This window comes from Bombina bombina, unplaced genomic scaffold, assembly GCF_027579735.1.
Source record: "Bombina bombina isolate aBomBom1 unplaced genomic scaffold, aBomBom1.pri scaffold_442, whole genome shotgun sequence".
NCBI lineage: Eukaryota > Metazoa > Chordata > Amphibia > Anura > Bombinatoridae > Bombina > Bombina bombina.
In genome coordinates, this window is record NW_026512538.1 from 261,658 (window position 1) to 277,000 (window position 15,343).

Sequence of the window (15,343 nt, forward strand, 5' to 3'; positions counted from 1 at the left end):
ACTCAGATAATCCGCCTCCCAGTTGTCTACTCCTGGGATGTGGATTGCAGATAGGTGGCAGGAGTGATCCTCCGCCCATTTGATGATCTCGGATACCTCTCTCATCGCCAAGGAACTCCTTGTTCCTCCCTGATGGTTGATGTAAGCTACAGTCGTCATGTTATCTGACTGGAATCTTATGTATCCGGCCTTCGCTAGATGAGGCCAAGCCCGGAGAGCATTGAATATAGCTCTCAGTTCAAGGATGTTGATCGGGAGAAGAGACTCTTCCCGAGACCATAAACCCTAAGTTTTCAGGGAATCCCAGACCGCGCCCCAGCCTGATAGACTGGCGTCGGTCGTGACAATGACCCACTTTGGTCTGTAGAAACTCATTCCCTGAGACAGGTGATCCTGTCTACTGGAGCATGCACAGTTGTAATGGTCTTAAATGAATTCGAGCAAAATAGAGAGAAGAACTTGACAAGCGTTTAGAAGCTTTGACTTTCTGACTTCTGTCAGGAAGATCTTCATTTCAAAAGAATCTATTATTGTTCCCAAAAAGGGAACTTTTGTCGACGGAGACAGGGAACTCTTTTCTACGTTCACCTTCCACCCGTGAGATCTGAGAAAGGCTAGAACAATGTCTGTATGAGCCTTTGCCTTGGAAAGAGACGACGCTTGCATTAGAATGTCGTCCAGATAAGGTGCCACTGCAATGCCCCTTGGTCTTAGAACCGCTAGAAGGGACCCGAGCACCTTTGTGAAAATTCTGGGAGCAGTGGCTAGTCCGAATGGGACAGCCACGAATTGATAATGTTTGTCCAGAAAGGCGAACCTTAGGAACTGATGATGATCTTTGTGGATAGGAATATGTAGATCAGGGGTGTCAAACTTGCGGCCCGCGGGCCTCATGCGGCCCTCAACCTAATTTTGTGCGGCCCACGCCACCTCCATGAAAAATATTAATTATAATATGCTTATTACTTAAAGAGTGAGTGCGCTTACTGTTAGGGATGCACATACATTAAAACATACGTTATTAAAAAGAAAAAGACAGATAAGTGCATAATGATTTCTTTAACACATGCAGTTCATTACTATGGTAGCACTGATTTCCCACATAATTTCTGTCCATTCCTTTCCATCATTTTCTCTTTAACTAAAATCACATACTTTATATATATTTCTATGTATTTATTATTTTATATTATGTACAACAGGTATGTCTATCACTATTATAAACAGTGGGTCGCACGTGGAGCGTGTGTCTCACCTTCTTAAAAGCATTAGAGCACATTTCCTCAAGCCAGAGTAAGTTAATTAGGAGTTACAGAACACAATCTTTTGAAATGTATACAGTTATAGCAAATACCACTGCACTGTTTAGCAATGACAAGATATGTAGGTAGTGTGCGGCCCACGTGAGTTATACTTGTATGGAAAATGGCCCGCGACTAAAATGAGTTTGACACCCCTGATGTAGATACTCATCCTTTAAATCCACGGTAGTCATATATTGACCCTCCTGGATTGTAGGTAAAATTGTTCGAATGGTTTCCATTTTGAACGATGGAACTCTGAGAAATTTGTTTAGAATTTTTAAATCCAGAATTGGTCTGAAAGTTCCCTCTTTTTTGGGAACTACAAACAGATTTGAGTAAAAACCCCTGAACTTGTTCCACAGTTGGAACTGGGTGTATCACTCCCATCTTTAACAGGTCTTCTACACAATGTAAGAATGCCTGTCTACTTATTTGGTTTGAAGATAAGTGAGAAATGTGGAACCTTCCCCTTGGGGGTAGTTCCTTGAATTCTAGAAGATAACCCTGAGAGACTATTTCTAGTGTCCAGGGATCCTGAACATCTCTTGCCCAGGCCTGAGCAAAGAGAGAGAGTCTGCCCCCTACTAGATCCGGTCCCGGATCGGGGGCTACCCCTTCATGCTGTCTTGGTAGCAAGCAGCAGGCTTCTTGGCCTGTTTACCCTTATTCCAGCCTTGCATTGGTTTCCAAGCTGGTTTAGTCTGGGAAGCGTTACCCTCTTGTCTAGAGGCTGCCGAGTTAGAAGCCGGTCCGTTCCTGAAATTGCGAAAGTAACGAAAATTGGACTTATTCTTAGCCTTGAAAGGCCTATCCTGTGGGAGGGCATGGCCCTTTCCCCCAGTGATGTCTGGAATAATTTCTTTCAATTCTGGCCCAAAAAGGGTCTTACCTTTGAAAGGGATATTAAGCAATTTTGTCTTGGAAGATACATCCGCCGACCAAGACTTTAGCCAGAGCGCTCTGCGCGCCACAATTGCAAACCCTGAATTTTTCGCCGCTAATCTCGCTAACTGCAAAGCGGCGTCTAAAATAAAGGAATTAGCTAACTTAAGTGCGTGAATTCTGTCCATGACTTCCTCATACGGAGTCTCCCTACTGAGCGACATTTCCAGTTCCTCGAACCAGAACCACGCCGCTGTAGTAACAGGAATAATGCACAAAATAGGTTGAAGGAGGTAACCTTGCTGTACAAAAATCTTTTTAAGCAAACCCTTCAATTTTTTATCCATAGGATCTTTGAAAGCACAATTGTCCTCAATGGGAATGGTCGTGCGTTTGGCTAGTGTAGAAACCGCCCCCTCGACCTTAGGGACTGTTTGCCATATGTCCTTCCTGGGGTCGACCATAGGGAACAATTTCTTAAATATAGGAGGAGGGACAAAAGGTATGCCTGGCTTCTCCCACTCCTTATTCACTATGTCCGCCACCCGTTTAGGTATCGGAAAGGCATCAGGGTGCACCGGGACCTCTAGGAACTTGTCCATCTTGCACAAGTTTTCTGGGATGACCAGATTGTCACAATCATCCAGAGTAGATAGCACCTCCTTAAGTAATGCGCGGAGATGCTCTGATTTAAATTTAAATGTCACAACATCAGGTTCTGCCTGCTGAGAAATTCTTCCTGTATCAGAAATTTCTCCATCTGAGAAACCCTCCCTCACTGCCACTTCAGACTGGTGTGAGGGTATGACAGAAAAATTATCATCAGCGCCCTCCTGCTCTACAGTGTTTAAAACAGAGCAATCGCGCTTTCTCTGAAATGCTGGCATTTTCGATAAAATATTAGCTATGGAGTTATCCATTACTGCCGTCAATTGTTGCATAGTAACAAGCATTGGCGCGCTAGAAGTACTAGGGGTCGCCTGCGCGGGCATAACTGGTATAGACACAGAAGGAGAAGATGTAGAACTATCTCTACTTCCTTCATCTGAGGAATCATCCTGGGCAACCTTACTATTTGTGACAATACTGTCCTTACTGTGTTTGGACGCTATGGCACAATTATCACATATATTTGAAGGGGGAACCACATTGGCTTCCATACATAAAGAACATGATCTATCAGAAGGTACAGACATGTTAAACAGGCTTAAACTGGTTAATAAAGTACAAAAACCGTTTTAAAACAAAACCGTTACTGTCTCTTTAAATGTTAAACAGGGCACACTTTATTACTGAATATGTGAAAAACTATGAAGGAATTATCCAATTTTCACCACAGTGTCTTAATGCATTCAAAGTATTGCACCCCAATTTTCAAGCTGTTAACCCTTAAAATGTGGAAACCGGAGCCGTTTGCAATTTTAACCCCACTACAGTCCCAGCCACAGCCTTTGTTGTGACTTCAACTATCCCAGGGGGTATTTCAAGCCTTCTAGGAATTTTTTCAGTGGACACCAGACCCTCTCACATGCATCTGCATGCACTGTACTTAAAAGAAACTGCACAATAATGGCGCGAAAATGAGGCTCTGCCTAATACAGTGAAAGGCCCTTCCTGACTGGGAAGGTGTCTTAACTAGTGCCTGGTGATAAAAAACGTTCCCCAAATAATAAAAGTGTGAAATCCACTTCAAACTTTAAATAAAAACTTAAATAAACAATCGATTTAGCCCTTAAGAGTGTCCACCAGTTAATAGCCCATAATAAGCCCTTTATTCTTTCTAAGTCTAAGAAAATGGCTTACCGATCCCCATGAGGGAAAAATGACAGCCTTCCAGCATTACACAGTCTTGTTAGAAAATGGCTAGTCATACCTTGAGCAGAAAAGTCTGCAAACTGTTCCCCCCAACTGAAGTTCTCTCATCTCAACAGTCCTGTGTGGGAACAGCAATCGATTTTAGTTACTGCTGCTAAAATCATGCTCCTCTTTTAAACAGAACTAACACCACAAACTCCTCACCATCCCCGTGGAGATGCTACTTGTTCAGAGCGGCAAGGAGAATGACTGGGGGCGGAGCCAGAGGGGGAGCTATATGGACAGCTCTTGCTGTGTGCTCTCCTTGCCTTTCCCTGTAGGGGAGGAGAATATCCCACAAGCAATGGATGACGCCGTGGACCGGACACACCAATGTTGGAGAAAAGGAAATATTACAAAAAATAAAATAAAAAACCTACAAACGGGGGGCGTGTCCGGGCTATGGCCTTAGATGGTCTCTAAACTGGGAACTCTGTAAAAAAGATTTATAATCCGCCTTGTAATCAACATTTTGTGCATTTATCCAGAATCAAATTGAACTTCACAAAGTCGCTAACGCTTTTCTTGACTGGACTATATATGTATTGAAAGGAAAGGGGCTTCCCAGACTGGACCGCGGGGATCCCTTGGCGACCTACAAGGAAAGAGAACTCAGCACCCCCCCTGGAGATCCGGGTAAGCAGAGTAACCACTCTGTCTCTGCATTCACTTGAGAGAACGTTTGCAGTTCTCTAACAAGCATCAACAAAGAAAACAGATAAACTGCATGTAATGGCTATGGAGGAGATCTGTCATTACTTCCACGTGCTAATGGAGGACTTTGAAAAGAAATTCTTTAATACGATGGATAAAATTATTCTATCCTTGCAACCCAGGAGTGAGCTACCAGATTACTCTCTGCCAGAAACGGAGACTTGCAAAAAACCTATGGACTTGAGGGGCAACTTGTGGCGGAGGGCTCTGCAGTCCTCCTCCACGCTATTGTGGTAGTTACCCGCTGAGTCTCAGCTACTGATTAAAATGAGAGTGATACAAAGGCAGCCTAATTTACCTACAGCAACCTTTTGGAGCAGCTCCTATCAGGCATTGGTGCCACATGCTAATGAAGTCAGCGAGACCTTAGGCACTCAGCAAACCCCGAGTAGGAGAACCATTGTTGGCTCACATGAGAGATATCATGGAATTAAAGGCATCTTTAAATGGGCAGCTGCGGCAGGGGGAGCGGACGGCTCCTTGGTGCGTTGCTCCAGTGTCTTTTGGTATTCGGAGGTGGCTCATCAAAAGCTCTTGCTGAGGGTTGAGAAGGTGTCTTATTCCCCGTGGAGAGTGAGAAATTGCGGATCGTTCAGGACTGTAGTTGGCTAGCAGAGGTCTTCTGAGGAGTGGATCGGCGCAAAAACATAATTTATGTAAGATAAATTCATTTCTTTCATATTGGCAAGAGTCCATGAGTTAGTGGCGTATGGGATATACAATCCTACCAGGAGGGGCAAAGTTTCCCAAACCTCAAAATGCCTATAAATACACCCCTCACCACACCCACAATTCAGTTTAACGAATAGCCAAGAAGTGGGGAGATAAAGAAAGGAGTAAAAAGCATCAACAAAGGAATTTTGGAAATAATTGTGCTTTATTCAAAAAAATCATAACCACCATAAAAAAGGGGGTGGGCCTCATGGACTCTCGCTGAAAAAAATTAATCCACAACCCAAATATAAGTTTATTCTCAAAAAATAAAAATAAAAATTTAAATCATAAGCAGAAGAATCAAACTGAAACAGCTGCCTGAAGAACTTTCTTACCAAAAACTGCTACCAAAGAAGCAAATAATCAAAATGGTAGAATTTAGTAAATGTATGCAAAGAAGACCAAGTTGCTGCTTTGCAAATCTGATCAACTGAAGCTTCATTCTTAAAAGCCCAAGAAGTGGAAACTGATATAGTAGAATGAGCTGTAATTCTCTGAGGTGGGGCTTTACCCGACTCCAAATAAGCTTGATGAATCAAAAGCCCAGAAGCAGAACTTTTTTTCACTTTCTGCAATGAGATTTTTTTGTAGTAAAAAATTTTCTGCAGGTCATTTTTCAATAAAATTCAGTTTTAAATTGTGTGTGTCTGTGTGTATATATATATATATATATATATATATACACACCCCCCTGCATATCAATATCACCATGGTCTCTTCATACATACCCCCCCTGCATATCATGTCACCATGGTCTCTTCATGTATAACCCCAACCCCCTCATATTAATATCACCATGGTCTCTTCATACATACCCCCCCCCTGCATATCATATCACCATGGTCTCTTCATGCATAACCCCCCCCCCCTCATATCATATCACCCTGGCTTTTTTATGCATACCCCCTGCAATATATTATATAAACATACTTTCACTTCACATATACCCCACCATATTGATTTTATTATGATTACTGTGTGACCATATCAGAGCCTTCAGATGAATGTGAAAGTGTACAAATGCAATAAATAAAACCATTGTTGTCACATTTTATAAACACTTAAATGCCCCCCTCCCAAAAAAAAACCCCAAAAAAACAAAACATTGAGACCATTGATCAAGTTGTTGTTTACACTTTCTGGAGGGAAAACCCCAGGTAAATTATCCTAAATATTTAAAGGGACCCAAGAAAGCACCTGTTATATGTATTTACTGTCAATGAATGTGCAAACACTAGTTTCCTGACAAACGCCCCTGCTCGATGCTGGCTGTCTCTTGGTTTAACAATCCTGACAACCTCAACTCCTCCAGCTAACACAACACGCGTTAGGAGCTGCTGAAGTCCTCATCACCTGAACGCCCTCTGCTGTTCAGCATATTATTCCCTTCTGCACCTCACAGCATATCAAGGAATCTAGAGCTCCACAGACACCAGCCAGGCACACTTATAAACAAATCCATAGACTCGCTGAACCCACTAATTAAACTAGACTAAAGCAGTAATAGAGTCAGGGAACAGTCTACGTTATCTAAAGCTACAAATGTAACAAGTCATAGCTGCTCAGATATGCCAAGGGCCAACGGAGCAGTTTAGGGAGCTTAGCAAACAGTGTCTTGTACCTTAGCACCTTGCCCATAGCCTGCAGTACCATCTTGCAACTGAAGCCATTTTTAGGGCTGCCGGTTATGGGGGGATCTGTCGGGGGAAATGGATTCAGGGGGCCCCAGCATCCTCAGACCAGAGGGATCCCCCTCCGGACTTGTGAGCACAGCAAAAAGACAGGACAGGCTCCTAAACTTCCCAACAAATAAAGCAGATGAGGGAACTGAGCATTCTGTGTCCCTCCTACAGTGCCGTAGAGAGGAGGAGAGCAGGGAGTGTTAGAGGATTCGGGGCAGTCTGGGGCAGGCAGGCAGGCACGCACGTAGTAGTAAATATAATATTATATGTTAAGAGGCTCAGGCTGGGAATGAAAGGGAGGCACTTCTCAGTGTCACATCTCACATGTACTGCGTGCTTTCAAAACAGACTACGGAACGGCAATATTACAAATTCTGATTTTCAAGAATGTCATTTTGTAATATTGCCGTTCCGAAGTCTGTTTTGAAAGCACGCAGTACATGTGAGATGTGACACTGAGAAGTGCCTCCCTTTCATTCCCAGCCTGAGCCTCTTAACATATAATATTATATTTACTACTACGTGCGTGCCTGCCTGCCTGCCCCAGACTGCCCCGAATCCTCTAACACTCCCTGCTCTCCTCCTCTCTACGGCACTGTAGGAGGGACACAGAATGCTCAGTTCCCTCATCTGCTTTATTTGTTGGGAAGTTTAGGAGCCTGTCCTGTCTTTTTGCTGTGCTCACAAGTCCGGAGGGGGATCCCTCTGGTCTGAGGATGCTGGGGCCCCCTGAATCCATTTCCCCCGACAGATTCCCCCCATAACCGGCAGCCCTAAAAATGGCTTCAGTTGCAAGATGGTACTGCAGGCTGTGAGCCTCTTAACAAATAATTAACTACGTGCCTTCCTGCCCCAGTGCCCACTCAGTAAAAACACGATTTAATCAACAGCACTAATCAAATAATAATACAGAATTAGTGCACTCACTGCTCAAGTCAACACCAAGCACCTACATGATAACAGGGAACAGAGTTTCAAACAGCTGCAGTAATAGAAAAGCTAGTACACTTACCTCGCAGTCGCAGACAGTCACAGAGTTCTGGCGGGTAAAAGTATATTGTATCTAAAATGTATCAGTTTCAGGAGCAGAGCAGCCATTAGCCAATAATTGCAAAGTACTGCAGTAAAAATGTGCCGGTTGTCAATTTAAAAGCACTGCACTGGCCCAAAAAAAAAATCCTTTTAAAAAAAATTATATGCTTAACGGACCTGGCCATTCTTTTTCTGCAGGCAGGCTCCAGTTTCTGCGATAAGATCGCAGATCGCACTATGTTCTGCCTTGGGGATCAAAAGCTTTAACCACGATGCCAAAGAAGCGGCAGAAGCCTTCTGACCTGTCCTGGAACCAGAAAAGATAACAAATAGACTAGAAGTCTTCCTGAAATCTTTAGTGGCTTCAACATAATATTTCAGAGCTCTCACCACATCCAAAGAATGTAAAGATCTCTCCAAAGAATTCTTAGGATTAGGACACAAAGAAGGGACAATAATTTCTCTATTAACGTTGTTAGAATTCACAACCTTAGGTAGGAATTTAAATGAAGTCCGCAAAACTGCCTTATCCTGATGAAAAATCAGAAAAGGAGAATCACAAGAAAAAGCAGATAATTCAGAAAATCTTCTAGCAGAAGAGATGTCCAAAAGGAACAACACTTTCCAAGAAAGTAGTTTAATGTCCAAAGAATGCATAGGCTCAAATGGAGGAGCCTGTAACGCCTTCAAATCCAAATTAAGACTCCAAGGAGGAGAGATTGATTCAATGACAGGCTTGATACGAACCAAAGCCTGTACAAAAAATAGTGAATATCAGGAAGTTTAGCAATTTTTCTGTAGAATAAAACAGAAAGAGCAGAGATTTGTCCTTTCAAGGAACTTGCAGACAAACCTTTATCCAAACCATCCTGAAGAAACTGTAAAATTCTAAGAATTCTAAAAGAATGCCAAGAGAATTTATGAGAGGAACACCTTGAAATGTAAGTCTTCCAAACTCGATAATAAATCTTTCTAGAAACAGATTTACGAGCCTGTAACATAGTATTAATCACTGAGTCAGAAAAACCTCTATGACTAAGCACTAAGCGTTCAATTTCCATACCTTCAAATTTAATGATTTGAGATCCTGATGGAAAAACTGACCTTGAGATAGAAGGTCCGGCCTTAAAGGAAGTGGCCAAGGTTGGCAACTGGACATCCAAACAAGATCCGTATACCAAAACCTGTGAGGCCATGCTGGAGCCACCAGCAGCACAAACGATTGCTTCATGATGATTTTGGAGATCACTCTTGGAAGAAGAACTAGAGGAGGGAAAATATAAGCAGGTTGATAACACCAAGGAAGTGTCAACACATCCACTGCTTCCGCCTGAGGATCCCTGGACCTGGACAGGTACCTGGGAAGTTTCTTGTTTAGATGAGATGCCATCAGATCTATTTCTGGAAGCCCCCACATCTGAACAATTTGAGAAAACACATCTGGGTGGAGAGACCATTCTCCCGGATGTAAAGTCTGACGATGAGATAATCCGCTTCCCAATTGTCTATACCTGGGATATGAACCGCAGAAATTAGACAGGAGCTGGATTCCGACCAAACAAGTATCAGAGATACTTCTTTCATAGCTTGAGGACTGCGAGTCCCACCCTGATGATTGACATTGCCACAGTTGTGAAATTGTCTGTCTGAAAACAAATGAACGGTTCTCTCTACAACAGAGGCCAAAACTGAAGAGCCCTCAGAATTGCAGAGTTCCAAAATATTGATTGGTAATCTCGCCTCTTGAGATTTCCAAACCCCTTGTGCTATCAGAGATTCCCAAACAGCTCCCAAACTTGAAAGACTTGCATCTGTTGTGAACACAGTCCAGGTTGGACGAACGAAAGAGGCCCTTAGAATTATACGATGGTGATCTAACCACCAAGTCAGAGAAAGTCGAACATTGGGATTTAAGGATATTAATTGTGATATCCTTGTATAATCCCTGCACCATTGGTTCAGCATACAAAGCTGGAGTGGTCTCATATGAAAACGAACAAAGGGGATCGCGTCCGATGCTGCAGTTATGAGACCTAAAACTTACATGCACATAGCTACTGAAGAGAATGACTGAGACTGAAGGTTCCAACTGGCTGCAACTAATTTCAAACGTCTCTTGTCTGTTAGAGACAAAGTCATGGACACTGAATCTATCTGGAAACCTAAAAAGGTTACCTTTGTCTGAGGAATCAAAGAACATTTTGGTAAATTGATCCTCCAACCATGTCTTTGAAGAAACAACACTAGTTGATTTGTGTGAGATTCTGCAGAATGTAAAGACTGAGCGAGTACATAGATATCATCCAAATAAGGAAACACTGCAATACCCAGATCTCTGATTACAGAGAGTAGGGCACCGAGAACCTTTGAAAAGATTATTGGGGCTGTCGCTAGGCCAAAAGGAAGAGCAACAAATTGGTAATGCTTGTCTAGAAAAGAGAATCTCAGGAACTGATAGTGATCCGGATGAATCGGAATATGAAGATATGCATCCTGTAAGTCTATTGTGGACATATAAAGCCCTTGCTGAACAAAAGGCAGAATAGTCCTTATAGTCACCATCTTGAAAGTTGGTACTGCTGCTCTGAATGAATTTTGTTTCTTTGGGACAATAAATAGATTTGAATAAAACCCCAGACCCTGTTCCTGAAACGGAACTGGCATGATTACCCCTGATAACTCCCGGTCTGAAACACACTTCAGGAAAGCCTGAGCCTTTACTGGGTTTGCTGGAATGCGTGAGAGAATAAATCTTTTCACAGGTGGTCTTACTCTGAATCCTATTATGTACCCCTGAGAGACAATACTCTGAATCCAATGATTTTGGACTGAATTGATCCAAACATCTTTGAAAAATGTTAATCTGCCCCCTACCAGCTGAGGGCCGCACCTTCATGCGGACTTGGGGGATGGCTTTGATCTCTTAAATGGCTTGGATTTATTCCAATTTGAAGAAGGCTTCCAATTGGAAACAGATTCCTTTGGGGAAGGATTAGATTTCTGTTCCTTATTATGTCGAAAGGAACGAAAACTGTTAGAAGCTTTAGATTTGCCCTTAGATCTTTTATCCTGAGGCAAAAAAACACCCCCCAGTGACAGTTGAAATTATTGAATCCAACTGAGAACCAAATAATTTATTACCTTGGAAAGAAAGAGATAGCAATCTGGACTTAGAAGTCATATCAGCATTCCAAGATTTGAGCCACAAAGCTCTTCTAGCTAATAAAGGCTAAAGATGTATATCTAACATCAATTTTGATGATATCAAAAATGGCATCACAAATGAAATTATTAGAATGTTGAATCAACTTAAAGGGACACTCATGTTAAATTAAATGTTCATGATTTAGATACAGCATGTAATTTTAAACAACTTTCCAATTTACTTCCATTAAAAAAAATGTGCAGTCTTTATATTTACACTTTTTGAGTCACCAGATCCTACTGAGCATGTGCAAGAATTCACAGACTATACGTATATGCATTTGTGATTGGCTGATTGCTATCACATGGTACAAGGGGAGTGGAAATATACATAACTTTGAAATTTGTTATAAAAAAAATCTACTACTTATTTGAAGTTCAGACTAAGTGCTATTGCATTGTCTTGTTATCTTGCATTTGTTGATTATGCAAATCTAATGTGTTGACTGGTCCTTTAATCCTAGACAAATCATAATCCGATACTTGTTGCGCTAAAGTTTCCAACCAAAAAGTTGAAGCAGCTGCAACATCAGCCAAAGAAATTGCAGGCCTAAGAAGATGACCTGAATATAAATAAGCCTTCCTTAGATAAGATTCAAGTTTCCTATCTAAAAGATCTTTAAAAGAAGTACTATCTTCCGTAGGAATAGTAGTAAATTTAGCAAGAGTAGAGATAGCCCCATCAACTTTAGGGATGTTTTCCCAAAACTCTAATCTAACTGCTGGCAAATGATACAATTTTTTAAACCTTGAAGAAGGAATAAAATAAGTACCAGTCCTATTCCATTCCTTAGAAATCATATCAGAAATAGCATCAGGAACTGGAAAAACCTCTGGAATAACCATAGAAGGTTTATAAACAGAATTTAAACGTTTACTAGTTTTAATATCAAGAGGACTAGTTTCCTCCATATCTAATGTAATCAACACTTCCTTTAATAAAGAACAAATATACTCCATTTTAAATAAATAAGAGGATTTGTCAGTGTCAATATCTGAGGCAGGATCTTCTGAATCAGATAGATCCTCATCAGAGAAGGATAAATCAGTATGTTGCCGGTCATTTGACATTTCATCAACTCTATGAGAAGTTTTAAAAGACCTTTTACGTTTATTAGAAGGCGGAATGGCAGACAAAGCCTTCTGAATAGAATCAGAAATAAATTCTTTTAAATTTACAGGTATATTTGGTGCATTAGATGTTGAGGGAACAGCAACTGGTATTGAACTACTACTGATGGATACATTTTCTGCATGTAAAAGTTTATCATGACAACTATTACAAACCACAGCTGGAGGTATAATCTCCAGAAGTTTACAACAAATGCACTTAGCTTTGGTAGAACTGTTATCAGGCAGCATGGATCCAACAGTGAATTCTGAGACAGGATCAGATTGAGACATCTTGCAAATGTAAGAGAAAAAAACAACATATAAAGCAAAATTATCAATTTCCTTATATGGCAGTTTCAGAGAAAAAGGCAAACAGCATAGCCCTCTGACATAGCAAGAGGCAAATATGAATGGGGTCTTAAATAATGAAAATATTTGGCGCCAAGTATGACGCACAACAAACAGAAAAATATTTTTTTGCCGCCAAAAACGTCTGGAAACGACACAATCGCTGTGAATGACTCGGCGTCAACTAAGACGCCGGAAATGACGAATTTGCGTCAACGAACGTAGTTCGCGTCAAAAAATCTCGCACCAAGAACGACGCAATAAACTATGGCATTTTGCGCCCTCGCGAGCCTAATTCTGCCCGCGAATTTAAAAGACAGTCAATTTGAAAAATAGACTATACCCCAGGTAAGAAATACATTTTCATAAAAAAGCATTTCCCAGATATGAAACTGACAGTCTGCAAATGGACATATACTGAAAACATGAATCATGGAAAATATAAGTACAATACATATATTTAGAACTTTATATAAATACATAAAATGCCAAACCATAGCTGAGAGTGTCTTAAGTAATTAAAACATACTTACCAAAAGACACCCATCCACATATAGCAGATAGCCAAACCAGTACTGAAACGGTTATCAGTAGAGGTAATGGAATATGAGAGTATATCGTCAATCTGAAAAGGGAGGTAGGAGATTAATCTCTACGACCGATAACAGAGAACCTATGAAATAGATCCCCGTGAGGAAAACCATTGCATTCAATAGGTGATACTCCCTTCACATCCCTCTGACATTCACTGTACTCTGAGAGGAATCGGGCTTCAAAATGCTGAGAAGCTCATATCAACGTAGAAATCTTAACACAAACTTACTTCACCACTTCCATAGGAGGCAAAGTTTGTAAAACTGAATTGTGGGTGTGGTGAAGGGTGTATTTTTAGGCATTTTAAGGTTTGGGAAACTTTGCCCCTCCTGGTAGGATTGTATATCCCATATGTCACTAGCTCATGAACTCTTGCCAATTACATGAAAGAAATACTCATAATTTTGTTCTGTTCTGCCGGTTCAGTTATGGGTGAAAATTTTAGTTGTCTGCTTATCCTCGTAGAACTAATCTAGACTAAGTTCTATTTCCACGCTAACTTACCTTCTTCACGACAATAATGCGATTTGATATAATTTTCTACAATGTACTGTACATTTCACCTCTTTCTAAGAAAAGGAAATTTATGCTTACCTGATAAATTGATTTCTTCTACGATACGACGACTCCACGGATTTCATCCTTACTTGTGGGATAATATCCTCCTGCTAACAGGAAGTGGCAAAGAGCACCACAGCAGAGCTGTATATATAGCTCCTCCCTTCCTCTCCACCCCCAGTCATTCGACCAAAGGTTATAGGAAAAGAAAGGAAAAGCTAAAAGATGCAGAGGTGACTGAAGTTGTAAATAACAATAAAAAATATAATCTGTCTTGAATTGACAGGGAGGGCCGTGAACTCGTCGTATCGTAGAAGAAATCAATTTATCAGGTAAGAATAAATTTCCTTTTCTTCTACAAGATACGACGAGTCCACGGATTTCATCCTTACTTGTGGGATACAATACCAAAGCAACAGGACACGGATGATAGGGAGGGACAAGACAGAGACTCGCTGTCACTAATACACTCGCACCTCTAACACAGGCTGAACTCTGAATAGCAATGCTGAGCACATCACGATTTACAGGTCAGAGTGGTATCACAGAGGAGGATTTTAAAGCACATGCGCATCTAGTCTGACTTGATCAGACAGCTTGAACACACTTTAGACAAAAAAGGGCGTGGCGCAAATTTCTCAAAGGCAGTCCTACATGAGAGCGTTCTAGAAAGCTAAATGCCAAAGCAAGGGGAGGCTGGCTAGAGAACATGATTGACAGGTATGATCAGGCAAAAATATATTTAAAAAAAAGCATTTCTTTTCTCTTAAAACAAATATATTTATTGCAATATGATTTTGACATTTTCAAAATCGTTTACCATTTTCTTAAATGTTTACTCGCACTTTAAGGTGTTAAGCTAATATAGTGGGATTTCATCAAAATCTCACAAAATTTCATAGTCAACTTCCTTAAAGGGAAATAAAGTGACTGTGCCTGCACATGCCAGATGCATGCTTCCTTGCAAGTCCCAGGACAAGCATCCTGACTGGATGCTTAAAGTCGCTTTACAATAGAATGTTGCTACTGAGGAAATTTTGAGGTAAAATATCTTCCTTTTTTACATAGAGATGTTCATTTGAGATTTTCTAGTCAGTTTTGTTTTTTTAAACAGATATGCTGCTTCACTTTCAAGTGATTTAACATTTGGGGAACATGTCCCTTTAACAGCAGTTTCAGAATACAAAAGCAAAGGATGTATAAAATAAACTACAAGGGGGGGACGGGACATACCTTTTTCTGTCTTCTTTTCTCCTGTCAGTCTCCTCATCACTAAAATCTGAGTCATATCCTCCAAAACCACGTGCCTAGAAAACATTTTATCAGATTTTACTCTTGATTTCA

At 41.0% G+C, this 15,343-nt stretch overlaps 1 protein-coding gene across 1 annotated transcript in view; it reads right to left on the reverse strand.

The window, feature by feature from the left end:
* The window catches only part of LOC128644350 (protein FRA10AC1), a gene marked incomplete at its 3' end in the record, with an annotated part of 238,489 nt that overhangs the window by 208,482 nt on the left and 14,664 nt on the right, over nucleotides 1-15,343 (reverse strand). The window contains 1 exon segment of the mRNA XM_053697004.1: nucleotides 15,233-15,306. Within this exon segment, the coding sequence (XP_053552979.1) occupies nucleotides 15,233-15,306 (74 nt within the window).